This window comes from Lipophrys pholis, assembly GCF_963383615.2.
Source record: "Lipophrys pholis genome assembly, chromosome: 21".
NCBI lineage: Eukaryota > Metazoa > Chordata > Actinopteri > Blenniiformes > Blenniidae > Lipophrys > Lipophrys pholis.
Window position 1 is genome coordinate 9,426,482 of NC_137649.1, and position 15,281 is coordinate 9,441,762.

The 15,281-nt window shown below is 44.0% G+C and overlaps 1 protein-coding gene across 11 annotated transcripts in view; it reads right to left on the reverse strand.

Moving 5' to 3' along the window:
* sash1a (SAM and SH3 domain containing 1a) overlaps positions 1–15,281 on the reverse strand; it is a 146,354-nt gene that overhangs the window by 12,331 nt on the left and 118,742 nt on the right. For 4 of the 11 annotated variants that reach the window (XM_080491341.1, XM_080491347.1, XM_080491348.1 and 1 more), the window contains exons 5-13: positions 12,233–12,273; positions 11,680–11,769; positions 11,475–11,587; positions 9,713–9,811; positions 5,153–5,288; positions 4,558–4,979; positions 1,966–2,040; positions 1,676–1,819; positions 286–418 (exon numbers count right to left, since the gene is read on the reverse strand). In XM_080491341.1, the coding sequence (XP_080347467.1) occupies positions 286–418; positions 1,676–1,819; positions 1,966–2,040; positions 4,558–4,979; positions 5,153–5,288; positions 9,713–9,811; positions 11,475–11,587; positions 11,680–11,769; positions 12,233–12,273 (1,253 nt within the window). Of the gene's footprint in view, positions 1–285; positions 419–1,675; positions 1,820–1,965; positions 2,041–4,557; positions 4,995–5,152; positions 5,289–9,712; positions 9,812–11,474; positions 11,588–11,679; positions 11,770–12,232; positions 12,274–15,281 lie in introns of all 11 variants that reach the window. The other 7 variants (XM_080491338.1, XM_080491346.1, XM_080491343.1 and 4 more) reach the window with 3 other exon arrangements.

The window sequence follows — 15,281 nt, forward strand, 5'->3', positions numbered from 1 at the left end:
TTAGATGAAATGACCTGGGAGATCAAAACACGGTTCGCGAGCTGTTGCTGAGAGCTCAAGTCAGCTGGACGGATGACTCCACAAAAACAAAATTGCGACTGTTGGGCACTTAATGCTAAAAACAGGAAAACCAGAAAGAGTCACAAGCACCATCTAGTGTCGTCTTTCCTCATAACAAAGTCTCGAATGAGGCCGATTCCGTTTCAAAGAAAATATAAAATAAAAGAAACATTGCAATGTAAAATAATTCCATGAACATTGTCTCTTGTCAACAAATTGTCTTACTCATTGAGCTCTGTCCGCTGAGCGAACTGCGCAGACTTTCCACTGAGCCTCCGGCTTTGAGCTTCGGTTTCTCCAGAGAGCCGGTGTCAGGCAAAGGGGACTGCGGGGAACCAGGGGCTCCATCTGGGCTGGACTGGAAGATGGGAAATGGAGGGGGAGAAGCAGATGGGTAATGAAGGAGGACAAGAGGAAAAAAACAAAACAGAGAAGAGTTGAAAGGAATTCAGCGTTTGACATGGGAATTAACAATGAAACAAGAACAAGTCATATCATGAGGGACGATAAGAAAAAAATGTGTGGTCAGTGCTTATATTCATTTTTACAGACATGAAAATCAATGTGTACATTCAGTCCTTAATATTTAATATAAATGTAAGTAGTGGCTACTTTTGGATCAAAATGAAACTGACTTGTGTGATTAGTGCTTTCTGCCGAGGGATCAAGTTTTCCTTATAAGTGAAGTTTTAAATTTAAAGTGTGTTTAAAATGAGATAGTTTGTTGTGCTGTTTAGACACTTTGTATGATATGAAGAGGTGAATTTAACATTGTTTTGCTCACATGTACCCAGAGGTATGTTTAATCAGCACGACATGATTTTTTTCCAATTGGTTGCGCATGTTTGAATAATCCACTAGGTGGCAATGTGGTCTATGAAATGACGAACACGGTCAGGCGGTAATTGATTTCTCTTTTCGGGCTTTCCACCATGACTTACAGGAGGATATCTGGGTCAAACTCAGTGATGACCAGATGTTCAGCTGTGCAATAATGACACATAGCACGGAGTCACATCAAAATGCGAGGCTGGACCAGCCACCGGTAAAAATCCACTGGATGCCCAGAGAAAATGAGGCCAACGCTAATGAGACAGCCCTCACACACTCTCACACCGAAACTCCCCGTTTCTTTGGAGCTGGCCTGGGGGAGAGTTGCATCACTCCATGAGCTCAACATGAAGCACACGCTCCACCCTTGACACCCTTGGGAGGGACTGGCGGAGACAGAAATGCGAATGCTGAATGTGTTTTAATGCTCCGTGTTTATTCTGTAACGAACACAAACACTCCCGCCCACACACAGCCTGTGGACACAAAGTGTGGCTTCCACTGCAAAACATCCCCTCAAATGTTTTGCACATTATGGGGCAGCTTTTATTTCTTTACACTTTTGCTGGGCTCTTTGTTTTAAGAATAAAATGCACAATGTGTGAAGAATTTATGTTTTACCCGCTCCTTTTTTAAATAAAGTCACGGTTCGGCCGGTCTTACCGATTACCTCATTTGTTAGAAACAAAGCAAAGCTGCAAAATGTTTGATTCTGGTGGGAATTTTCTCCAAACAGTGTTCGGAAAATGCATTCATGTGTGAGTGCGACTTTGTTGATGTCTACCTGTTCAGACAGAGAGTTGCTGTACTTCTTCGACATGCGTTTCCTCATCGTCTCCTTCACCGACTTGACTTTCTTGCCAAGCGAGATCCGGGATGTGGTGGGAGACTTGACGACCTCTCTGTAGATTGCCTCTTGCTCTTTATTCTGGGGAAGAAGAAGGAAAAGCAGGAGGAAAAAGAAAGCAAGCTCGATAAGAGAATGGATCATCCGGGATACAATTGGGGCAAATAAAGAGTTTCGCTCGTGCTCCTCACAGCCTCCCTGTACTCTCACAGGCTGGCAGCACTTACATTGGCCTCGGAGCCTGTGTTGACCACATGGAGAGACCGATTGGACAGGTCAAAGCCTCCAAAGCTGCAAGTTCTCTGTGGGGAAGCCAAAACACAATCAAATGAGTCACGTGCGGAAGGTCACTTTACACAACCTCTCCACCCACACCCCGCCGAGGCGACTCAAAATGATTCATGCTTGGCACGACACAGGCAGCTGTTTGATTAATGTGCATGGGTGTATGGTTTGTATAGATGTGGGGGCATGATGTCATACAGGACGGCGGACAGCCAAGAGACATGACGTAACAGAGTCTTATATGAATTGCTTTAAAGTGTAAGTTACAGCAGTGGTTTCGAAGGAAATTAACTGTTATGCTGTCAACCCAATAAGTTCCTTATGAAGGTTAAATGACTAAAACTCTGAAGAAAGTATTTAAAACTCCTTTTATGTGGTCTGACTTAAATTAAAATGACACTTTATGAGTGAAAACACATTTATCATATTGCAGCTGAATGCCATTAACCTTGTCGTTATAGATGACAAATACAAAACGGGGAAATGTTTACAAAAATAGACATGAGGACACGTAACTTTCACTGCAACTAAATAAAAGATTCAGATTATAACTTTTTCAGCTTAAGAGATCAACGGCAAGATAAGGGCAGGAAGGGGTTATTATATGGGAGCCGGCTGGGCTTTTTCAAATGTCTTTAAACTCCACGCACACAAATATGTAGACTTGTAGACACAGACACGGACATAAACCATCTGCTAAATAACCCTCTCAGTTTAAGTGGCGAACTTGATGGAATTTCTCGTCCTCATTGCTTCTGAGCTTCTCCACCAAACTCACACAAACCCCGGATGAACCATCTTCACGTGACACAACCACTGCACAAAATAGTTTGGATGCTTCATGTCCAAAAGCTGCAGTCCACATCACAGCTTCCTCAGAAAAGCAGATTTGCAGAACCAAAAAAAAAAAGTTTGAGAAGACGTTGAAAAAGAAGTTTGAATGTGATGACGATGTACGATGGGATGGACATGCACCCAGACAAAAATGTCTCTCAGAGATAACTACAGTAACTCAAAAAAAGAAAAAAGAAAAATCACATCTGCATTAAAGACACGGGCCAAAAAGAAGGCAAAAGCAACAACAGAAAAAGTGGATTCAGAGTTTTTGGATGGGAACGACCTCCGGTGACTTCACTAGAACACGATAGGATTCCGATACACCATCAAAGCTGCAGGATAGCTCCACTAGATCACCACCCTCTATGTCTCACTACCTCTGCTAATACACAGGCTATGTACACGGAAACAAGGTACTTACAAGGCAACCAGGCTACTTTAGTTGAAATTAAAAAAAACTAAAAATCTTACTTGCATTTTACAGTCAGTGTGAGTGTTACGTCTATCTTTCTGTTCTTTGTATTATTCATTTTTTCGGCTATTCTCAGCCTCATAACATCGATCTGAAAGTTGATGAGCATAAAGCTTATCCCGCCAGTGAAGCTGACTTAATGAGGCCATGACAGAATATATCTTCGAGGCAATGTGCTGCTCAGTTACAAGGATGAGCAGCTCCAGGAATGTACTTTGCCCACAGGGATCAGTGTGACTGTGCGAGGTGCACATGTTCTTCAGGGATACGACATTTATAAAAGGCACTTATAAAACCTCTGCTCTAACTTCACCTCCCAAGCGGGGCATTACACATTTTATAATCATTTCATATTCAGCTGAAATAAAGAGGTTTGAAGCCAAAGGCATTCACTTAAAGGTCATCAAAGATGGCATCCCTCCAGGGGCGGTTTGCTCTGAGATGGATAGACATGCCAGCTCTTGATGTTTTCAGCATAGGTGAAGAGTTGTAAGACTTGAGTGTTAATTTGTCTGTTTTTAAACACACTATATGACCTGTGAATGTTGTATTTGTGGACGCTTGCTACACCTCCTCCTATTAACTCTGAGCTATTCTGCAACTTTGAGGTACACCGCGTCCTGCTCACACGAGGCGGCCGGTCGACTTCAACCTCACGGTCTAAACTCACAGACTTTTGCTGGATGCGCAAGAGCACACGCTTGGTGCAGCGGTCCACACTGGCCGCCCACTTCCTGTCCGCTTCGCGGTCCTCTTCCAACAAACAGCGCCGCTCAGCGCGGCTGAGGGTAACTGGGCGGACCAGCTGAGCCCAGTTGAGGTGACCGTACAGGCTCCGTTCTACCACATAGGTGATGTTCAGTTCACTGACTGCCGTTCGACCTCGCAACCTGCGAGAGGGGAACACCCAGCTCCCTCCCCCACTTCCAAAAACTTTGGACTTGGCTACATCACAGCGGACTGGGGAGGAGGGGGTGACAGACAGGGGAGAGATGGGGGTCTTGGAATTGCGCGAGCGCTGGTATAGGAGGTGCTTGGTGGAGTACGCGTAGTTGGGGTCGGGTTTCCGGTGGGTCCAGCTGCCGTGGTGCCGGTTGGCAGGTTGAGGTTTGGGACTGCCGTGTGGACCGTCATCCAGGGAGATCAGAAGGCGGGACTGGGAGTGGGTTTTGGGGCGAGGTTTGGTGAGGCCGTAAAAGGCATAGAGGGCCTCGTTGTTACTTACCCCGTGGGAGATGGAGCTTAGGGCCTTCCTCATCTCGCCGTCTGTTGTGGAGCGAGACAGCTTCCCTTCATCATCCAATCCACAGCCATCGAGCTCTGAGAAGGATGAGCCGCTGCCTGCAATGCCAGAGATGGAGCCGCCCAGGGCACTAGAGCCAGCCGGGGTTCTCCTCGGGGGCCGGATGAGACCGTGGGTGCTGGAAGACTTGCTGAAGGTTTTGACCAGTTTGTGTCCAGACCAGGTGTCCAGGCTGCTGGATGAAGGGGAGGTTGTTAGACTGTCTGTGTCTCCATCCAGAGAGAGCTGATCGTGGAGGAGGGAAGGTAGAGAAGCCTCCTGGGGCAAAAGGGGCTTCTTTAGGACCCCAGTATACAGGGCGGTGTTGTCTTCACAGGTGGGAGGTGCCTCCAGATTCAGAAAATCTGAAGAGACAAAATCTGTAATTAGTCAAGAGAATCTCAGATTATGCTCAGTCTCTTGATCTGTACTATAGCCAGTAAACAACAAACAACAAACAAACAAACAAACAAAGTTATTTAGTTTTTAGCTGTGGAATAAATCCACGATCGCGTGATGGTCAGACAGAATGACAAACCTTCAGAGGCATGCTTCTTTCCCTCTTCCACCTTGATGAGTTTTTTCCTGACCCGACGTGTCGAATTAACCAATTTGTGAAGCCGCTTGAACTTTACAGAATCTTCTGTTTGCTCATCATCAGACTGTTCACGAGACTGGTGTGAGGGGGGAAAAGATAGAACAGCGATATGATACAAAGGAACAGTGATTACATAAAAAAAAAAAAAAAAAAACACATCAACATCTTCTCATTAGGAAACAAATATGCACAGATTTGTTTTCAATTCATTAAGCAGACAAAGTTGTATACTTGGATAAATCCCCCTTGTGATTGCAAGGACTCTGTTATAATGCGACAGATGGCAGCTTTGTTTAGGATGCTGACAAAGTTAGTGAGGTGAGAGATGAAGGGTTGGACGAATGAAGGCAAATAGCACCGTGTGATGTTCATAATCAAGAGTAAACAGCATTAAATACATTGAAATAATGAACCAGATGACACTTAAATCTCAAATAACTTCCAGTGGTGAATGACAAAATGAACCTGCACTAAAAGGTCTATCTGATGTCGCACACAGACACTAAAGGAAATGGAATGAGACCAGCTCACAAACGGTTTCATTTGTAACACAAACACACACACACACACACGAGCCCTCCTCCTAAACTACTGTATGAACCCGTCTTGCAGTGTCCTTGATTTGTGGCGACGAGCTGAAGCGGAGGAATGCCTGGCAGAAACCACTGTCATTACTGTGAATCTCAAACAACTTAATTTGTTTTTATTTGCCACTGGTTTCCCAAGCAACACCAGCTCTCTGGTCATACGCTGCCAATTTCATGTGTCCGAGGAAACATACTGTAGAAAGACATGCATGCATGTATGCAAGCAAACAGAAGCACGAAAACACAGCAAGATAGACCAGGCCAACAGTAAGTAAATCTCAGCCTGATAAAAGGTTTTATCTTGCCACACTTACATTTTAGGAGCAAGAAAATGCTTTCTCTCTATCATGAGATCAGACTTGGGGTTTGGCTCAGAGGCTGCTGACACACTTTGGGAATGATGTTAACAACTGTGGTTTGGGTTTGAGCAAAACTCGGAACAGTGTCCACAATCGCTAGTCCACATTAACCGCCGAAGCAACATGACGACGTCGCCATTTCTGCAAGCAGGCACGAGTCAAAAACGTGAAAAGTCGTCGCCCAGTTCACAAAGCAAACAAAACCTCTAAATTTGTCATTATGCGCAAACAAATTTGAGGGCTTCATCTCCCCGCACGGATGAAACACACAACTGAGCGCCAGGAAAGTTCATCCTAACTTATTTTAGTAACTATATCTGCAAAATGTGAAAACCTTTGTCATATTGGTGGGGATAACAATTTTCATCACAAATGCTTTTGAATGTGGCAATAAACTCGACATGAGCCATAAAAGATGGCAGTGATTTATGATATCTGACAAAGTCCCATGGCGCTCCATCCATGCAAATGACCAGATAAATGGGGGAGAAGAGACGCACGGAGAAAGAAGGCCGGATATATGAGGCCATGAATCAAGACGGGCTAAAAGGCAGCCATTGAAAACAAAGTCGACATAAAAATTCCAATCCCACAATTGTTATTCCAATTACTCTGAAAATCAGTCCCATAACTTGATGCAGAGTTTTTTTTTCTCTCTCAAAAAAAGACAAAAACTCCAAACCAGAACATTTCTGCAAAGCTGTGCCAAAACAGAAAAAAAGCAATCACCAAAAGAAAACATTCCAAAAATTGGAAAATTAGCAATTTATGTACCATAAAACTTACCAGCTCATTTAAAAAGGCAAGGTATCACTTCTTGTGGTTATAGCCCATCACTTAGTAGGAGCAGGAACCGACTAGTCCACAGCGCCCTGTCTATATTCTCATGCATGATTGATCAAAAATAATATCCTTGCCCCCGTGTGCATGCTGGCAGATAGAGACGCAGCCTGTTAGTGAATTCAGTCCGGAGGAATGAGGGGCTGTTCGGATGTGTCGTGCCGCATAGCTAGAAGAGAAAAGGCGTGTTGTGCATGGAGAACAATCCCAGCATTTGAGCCCCTCTGACCCTGCCTTGGCCCCCAAATCACTAATGGCCAGCCCTGGAATGTGGGCTCTGATCGGCAGGGTAACACAGACGGGGGGGGGGGAAGACCGCATCCCAAAAAAAAAAAAAAAGCCCAAAGAATTTTAGATTGCAACCATGTCAGCTACGCACATGTACTGTTTATTAATGTCTGTATATATAGTACAGGCATGCACAGAGGAGTCGAACTGTTAACTACATGAATTTGTGAATGACCCAATTTCCATTTAGAGGAGAGGAGAAGGGGCAGGACGTGACACCAGAAGAGGCCCCAGCAGAGAAGAAATATTTCCTGAAGTAGACAATTTTGGAACTTGGGGCAAGAGGGGATACAGAACTCCCCCTTTTCTAACTGTGGGGACGAACGCAATGTCTTTATCTTAACTCTCTCTGTCTCCCTTGTTTCCTCTCTGCCTGCAGCACTTGCCTTCAGAGCCAAACTGTGTGTTCCTCCACACAATGCTCCTTCAGTGCTGCAACTCCTCAATCCTCTCTCATGTCTACAAAATCCCCTATCGATCAGTCTTCTTCACGCAGGAAGTGAGCAGCTGGCGGCGGAGAGGTAGCGCAAGGTTTAACAGCCTGATAAGTTGATCTGCGTTCTCATGCGCAATTCAAGCCCACACAACAAAAAGCCAGTTGGCAGGCAGGGCCCGGGCTCAGGTTATGTACGGCATAATTGGCCTATTTTTCATACAGAAGAGAATCATCAATCATTACCCGGAGGAATATTTTAATAGGGAGCCTTGATGGTGTGAGGAAACCATTTTGCATGAGTCTTTATTCATAGATTTACTGATTCAGTTAGAGAAAGACAGGCACGTTGATCTGATTTTCTTATGAATGCAAACATGAATGTCTTCAGCAAAAGAATTGGCAAGTGATTAATGTATAAAAGTCAGGTGCATGTGTCACGAATGCCCATTTTTTCCCAAATTCAACACCCCCCCCCACCCCACCATTACCAACACGATCAACCTTTGATTTACTTAAACAATAGGACAGTGACTTTATATTGGTTTCCCCGAAGTACATAAAAAGCAAAAGCAGTTGAGACTGCACTGTTGAGTCAACAGATTGCAGACGAGCAACAGTTAACATGTGTGGGGTTTCATATATTTCGGGACCTGGAATTTTTTGTGTTTGCATAATCTCACTTCCTGTTTTAAAGTGGGTCAGCGTATGGAACTGCTTGAAAGCAAAATAGACGATGCCATAAAGCACAAAACTAATGAAACGCTGTTGTGACAATTGTGCCTCCAGCATCTGCACAAAAAGGAGACATATTGCCGCATATATAAGGCACAAACACCCAAACAAGCAGCGAGAACTGGAGGATTGTCATCATATAAAGAAGAGAAAAGCACATGATTGTCTGAGCTTCAGCTCCATAACTCAAAGCACCAGTCACATGTAGATTCACTCAACATCTCAACCCCCTTAAAGATATTGATGCAGCAGAATATTTGGGTTGGAATTAGTCTGCTACCCCGCTTGGCTTTCCATACATATTTACAACTGATTGATGTAAAGAGATCTGACCTGAATCTCTAAAAGACCATTTCCCTGCCACTGCAGCCGCTAGTTGTGTCTTTTTTGGGAATACATTTCCAATGAGATGCCCACGACAGGATTAAACTGCTGAATAAAATATGGGAGAGCACTTGCAAGCAAATTGCATATATCTCATTGCAACTGCCAATGTATGACTTCAGACTTAGAAAACTGGAGTAAGCAATTTCCAGAAGTGATGCAATGTTATTAATGTGCATACAACAGGGTGGAGGCGATGTCTCTTTTTTTTTTTTTTCTTTAAAGGTGGGTATATTGTAGTTTGACCAATGCATGGAGAGCAGAGAGAAAAAGACAAAGAGAAGAAAGTGAGGTAGAAGTTGAGTTGAATTATGTAATGAGATATAATATTGTTTTCAATGAAAACTCTGCTTTATATTGATGAAAAGTCTACAGGAGAATTGTATTACAAACAAAACTACTTCAGCTAAACTAGATTTGGATAAAACGCGCGCGCGCGCGCGCACACACACACACACACACACACACACACACACACACACACACACACACACACACACACACACACACACACACACACACACACACACACACACACACACACACACACACACACACACACACACACACACACACACACACACACACACACACACACACACACACACACACACACACACACACACACACACACACACACACACACACACACACACACACACACACACACACACACACACACACACACACACACACACACACACACACACACACACACACACACGTCCACAAAGAAGAACATGATTCACAAAACTCCATCACATCCTCCGTGGCTGAAAACATTAAACTGAAAGGTGAGAGTGTTAAGGGAGGTAGAGTGAAAGGGCAGAGGGTGGGGAGGTGGGGGTAATGGGGTGGGGTGGGGTGTACTTACGTTGCAGTTTGAGGACTGGTTTAGATTGGGCGCGGATCCATCAGTCCACTCTGCAGAGTCAGTACTGCAAGACTGTCTGCTGCGCTCATACTCCTTCAGCTACATGGAAAAGAAGAGTTTAGAGAGGCAGAGGAACAGGGCAGGGACACCCACTCTCACCTATCATGCTATGGTTCTCCACGGGCCAACGGGGGGGAATTCAAATGACATCGGCAGTGCTCATTCACAGTGATGCAGTGACATCAATGAAGCAGCCTAAGTTTGATGATCAGGCAAGCAACCATTAAAGGAGTCAGAAAAAGTCACCAGTTCCTCTTATTGTTCCTTTGTCATGTGTTGAAAGGATACATTGGATTTTGAAGGAGATCTATTACGCTTTGGGGTGTTTTCCTTCTTGTGTTCACGTTTCAATGTTTAATTTACAGACTCATGATGACCTTCTTAATGCTCGATTGTAAGCAGCTAACTTTATCTCACATCACAGGTTCCTTTATAGGGTCACTTGCTCAGACAGTGAGGCTGATGTGAAATTACAAACATCCCATACTGCATGATCTGGGCAGCTGTGTAACAAGAGAGCAGGGGATAATGTGAGATCCTTGTTTCTTGTCTAGAAAGGCGACATGACTTTATAAGATGCTTTGTCTCTTATACGAAAGACTCCAGTTCAGTTCAGATCACTTTGATCGGAGCCGACGTGTCCTTAAACTGAAAAGCCTTCAAAACTTTAAGTAAGTCCAATTGCTTTTCATCTGCTAATGGAGGTCCAGAATATTACAATAAACATTGATGTAATAGATCCCATTTAGATTCGGTGCAGGATTTTTCTGACGATGAATTAAAAATGTGCTTTACATTATTTATTCTTTATTCTTTGGTGGGGGGGCCTAAAGGGTACATTCAACGGTCTACTATATAAACATAAATTAGACACTATCACACAACCACAGGGCAAACAGATGATCTACTGGCAAATATGACAAAGTAAAAATTTTGTGTGTAGAAAAAAAAAAAAAGTTATTTATTATCTGCCTTTTGGAGTACGGCCCAGGTGTCACATACTACTGGACAGTGATAGTACTGATAAGCATCTTAAATTGTGTCTAATGCAAAGAAAAGAGATAAGATCCAAGAAACATAGAAAGAAAAGAAAGAGAAGTAGTAATAGAGGAAAGAAAGATACCCAACAATCAAAAGAAATTGATTGGAAATACGATTCAAATCAAAATGCAAGATAATTAAAACGAAAGCCGACTGAATATCCACCGAGAGAGAACAGGACCACAATGCACCACAGCATCCCGCCAACAGAGGGAGCTACCGAGTTACTACACCCATCAGCTGCGCAAGCTGATCAACACACCCACACACACTCCCAAGAATTGACACCCTAAAACTCCCAGAGTCCTGAACCTTTGGAGACGACACACGGTTAGAAGTTCGTGTGTGTGTGTGTGTGTGTGTGTGTGTGTGTGTGTGTGTGTGTGTGTGTGTGTGTGTGTGTGTGTGTGTGTGTGTGTGTGTGTGTGTGTGTGTGTGTAAAGATGACAATGCAGGGTTAAAATATGAGTACTGTTGACGTTAGTAGGAGTGAGTCATTTTAGTAAGCCAGGAAAATGGGGCACAAGAGCAAAGGTCTAAAACCAAACCCAGATGGAAGTGAATGTATGTGAAGGGACGTTACGGACCAACGGCCCGAGTTGTTTGAGGAGGTCGAGGAAAGTGAGGAGAACTTGTGAGAGACGACGCCGGAGACTCCTACCCGAGCCAGAGCTTCCTCTACGGTGATCATCTTCTCCTTCACCATCATCATCAGCTGGATCCGCTCTTCGTCACTCATGGTGATCTCGCTGGCCACGTAGCCAATATCCTCCCCTGCGTGGGTCGAGGAGAAAAAAAAACATGCAAAAACATGACGCAACAAATATCCTGCAACCCGATGAAGTGAGGAGGGAAACCACACAAACCTTTGGATGTCTGTCGTGCAACAGGCTTGTGCTGAGATTTGCGGAAGTTCTGCCAAAATGATTTATTCTTCTTTTTACTGTCCCACTTGCCTAAGGGAAGACGAGAATCATTGTAGGGAACAAATAAAACGCCAAATATACTATAATGATTCTGGCCGCAAGAAAACAATCGGAATACTGATCGCCTACTTGAATGTGTCATCTCGCTTAATCAATCATATGTTTAACAGGGAATCCTTCATTTTCAGAAACCGCCATCCGCTTGGTAAATGGTTAAACAAAGCTAACATATGTTCAAAAAAAAAAAAAAAAAAAAAAGTTACTGTTGCAAATGTGTGGTTCCTTCATAAGGTGTCAGATTCCTGATATCCTCTCATAAAAATCTACCTCAGTTACAGAAGACATTACTGTAATATTTCATCAGGCAGGATGATTGTAACAGAAATACAAACCATCCATTTTCTATTCTGCATCATCAAAAATTCCGACATTTCATATTCCACACTTTTTTGTTATTATTCGGGGAAATTTGTGAAAGGGCATCCAAAATTACCTCCAGATCCATCTTCAGAGCTGGACTTCTGGAGAGGCATTCTGGAGAAACAGGAAACATGAATGAGGGGGGAAAAAAAAAAATCTGACAATAACGCGCACGCTCCTTCAAATCTAACACCTTAATATAATAGAATTTCTTTGAACAAACTCATTGCACAGTTCCAGGGATTGCTGCAGTTTGGCGTTTTACCACTTGGGGTCAATGATGACTCTTCAGTGACGGAGAACTAGGCTCCTGAGGCTTGAGGGGGAAATGGTAGAGAGGAAAGAGGAGAAGTGAGGAAAACTACACAATGACGCCAATTTTGCCATCTCAAGTTGCTCAAGTGAAAATAGTTGAGATTTAAAAAAAAAATAAAGTTTTAAAGGCAGTTAAAGAAAAAAATAAAAACAAGACGAAGGAAAGGGCAGACAACCATGTAATGCAGTGAGCAGACTAAAGAAGGGAAAGTGTGGAGGAGAGGAACAGGAGACAGGAGGAGGAGAAACCACAGGGCAGACTCAGCCTGTTTGTGTTTCCATTTCCCTCCACAGGATAGACAGTCACGAGGAAGAGAGAGAGATAGAGAGGGGGGGGGGGAGAGGGAGAGAGAGAGAGAGAGAGAGAGAGAGAGAGAGAGAGAGAGAGAGAGAGAGAGGAGAGAAATCGAGAGCTTAAGAGGGAGATGGAAAATTTCTATGGAAAAGAATTCCCTGACGTGTAGAAACCATCCTTAATAACCAGAGCTAACGCAGAGAAACACATCATTTTAGAGGGCTCTTGTAAAACATGAACTGCAGTCAACTTTCAATCAGAGAGTCGTGTACGAGTGGCCTCCACCCATTGTTCAGTTAATTCAGCAGCAAGTTGGATGTTGGCTGACTCTCCCATGCATTGGGGGAGAAGTCAAACCACATCAACCAATCTATTTCGGTTTTCTTTGTGAAAGCAAAACAAGAAACGAATGCGCTGGCGCTTTAAAGCCTTGTGTTCAAAGTAACGGCAGGAAATGTAATAAAAATCAAACTGAGCTACATTTGCTGATGAAGAATTGAGCGAGGGAAGTCAAATGACTCATTAAGGTATAACAGGTATAACAAATGCAAATCTTTTCACTCGAGGCCCTCGGAGGCCTATTAAAACTAATCTCTCCACTAAAAGCACGGCGATCTGTCACTTTCAGGTGCCCTTTATGAATTCAACCGTGTGTGTATGCATACAGCTGCTGAGCGACACACACACACACAAATAGACACGAGGCTCCCAGTGAAGCAATGTGAAAGAGCGCAAGGGGATCAAAAACAAGACGAACAGGTCACTTCCCTCTCCGAAGGCCGCGTGTTTTTGTGTATGTGCGCGTATGTGGGAACATATGCGTGTTCAAACATGGCAGCCTTCTCTCGCGCTCCCTCGGTGCAATGGGAAATCTTCACACGGCTTAAAGCCTGGCTGCCATGGCAACATAATGAGATGCTAATTGAATGGAGGCCTGTATGGTTTGCCCCTCTGCTCACCCCCCACCTTCCAGATAGGCTAGGGCCAAAGCTAATGCTAATAGGACTCCCTCAATAGAAGCTTTTCTGTGGCACCGTCCCCCCCCCCCCCCCCCCCTCCTTGTCTATGCTCTATAAATTAACCTCATGTGCAGTGCACGGGCGCATGCACCCGCACATATCCGCTTTGATTGAGCCTGGATATCTTCCGAAGAGTGTGTCAGCCCAGGCATTGTGTGGCTCGGCAACTTAATTGGTTTAACCTTAAATCTTTGGCATGCTTTTCTATTTCATTTCTGCTCTTTGCATAATGTGGAGTTTATGTTTATGTGTGGTTGCATGGCTGACCACCTGCAGCTGAATGATTCCTCATGTTTTTGTCATAACAATAAGAGCCGACAATGTGACAGTGGCCGAGTCCACGGGAGGAAACGACGGTTGACCTAAAGTCACCGGGGGTCACATGGAGGAGGAAGGCAGAGGTTTACATGGCAGGAAGTCAGAAAGACAGACATATTAAACACGTGCAGTTAGAAAACTGCACACTTTGACAGATTTTTCCTGCTGTTCGCCCACCTTCTACTTTATTCACCACATCACATTTCCATGTGGGCTGAGATGCTCAGAGTCATGAATATGCTGACAGGTTGCTTTAGTTTTTCTGACACGGCACTGCTATTCGGAACAGAATCTTCACCGCTTACACTTCCATCTGATTATTGTACAAATTGAGCTCCCAGAACCACAGCAACTATACTCTCAAAAACCCTCTTAGTCTTATAATCAACCATTATTCTACGTTTGTTTTTTATCAAGATCAATTTACTTCTGCTGTTAGCTTTACTGATAAAGCATGTCGTCCACTTTCTACAACAATACCAACCAATCAATCACATTCCTGAACAGGAAGTCCCGGGATTGAAGCCCTCGGGCCTCCGAGAGTTTTCTGTCATCACCAGTTGCATACCAGCCATAATGGGAGCTGTGCCCACCTCGAGCCAACAAAGCAACAGTAGACACGCAGACACAGGGCGAGCATAACCCCTGGATAGAGTCTGGGTAATCTCCTCAAGCTGTTACAGTCCTGCAGGGAGGTGATGATGGGAGAGCTGCAGCTGTACACGTGAATGTGCGAGCGGGGGTTTTGTGGGGGCTGTGAGGAATCGGAATCACTCTACCTGCATATCCATTCATCAAGGAAAGTGGACAATATGCAACTTAATAGAAGAGAGGGGTGACCAGAATAAGACAGGCACAATAAAGAACATTTAAAAAAATTTTTAAATAAATATAATGAAGGTATTATTAAAAAACAATTTTCATCTCAATTTCACTGTCGTAAATGACTTTGGAGCTGTGCAGGAAGATAAATGAAGGGATTTCATTCAAGAAGATGAACATTAAGGCAAAGTCTGAATCCTTGTCAGAGAGATTTGATAAAAGCCATGTGAAGCATGGAAAGGAGAAAGTAACCAGACAGTAAGGAAGAAGAGACAGAGTAGAGTACAGTTAGGAGCTGCTCCAGGGCCTCTCTCCAACAGCAAAGAAACGTCATCTGAAATCTGGTTCCAATC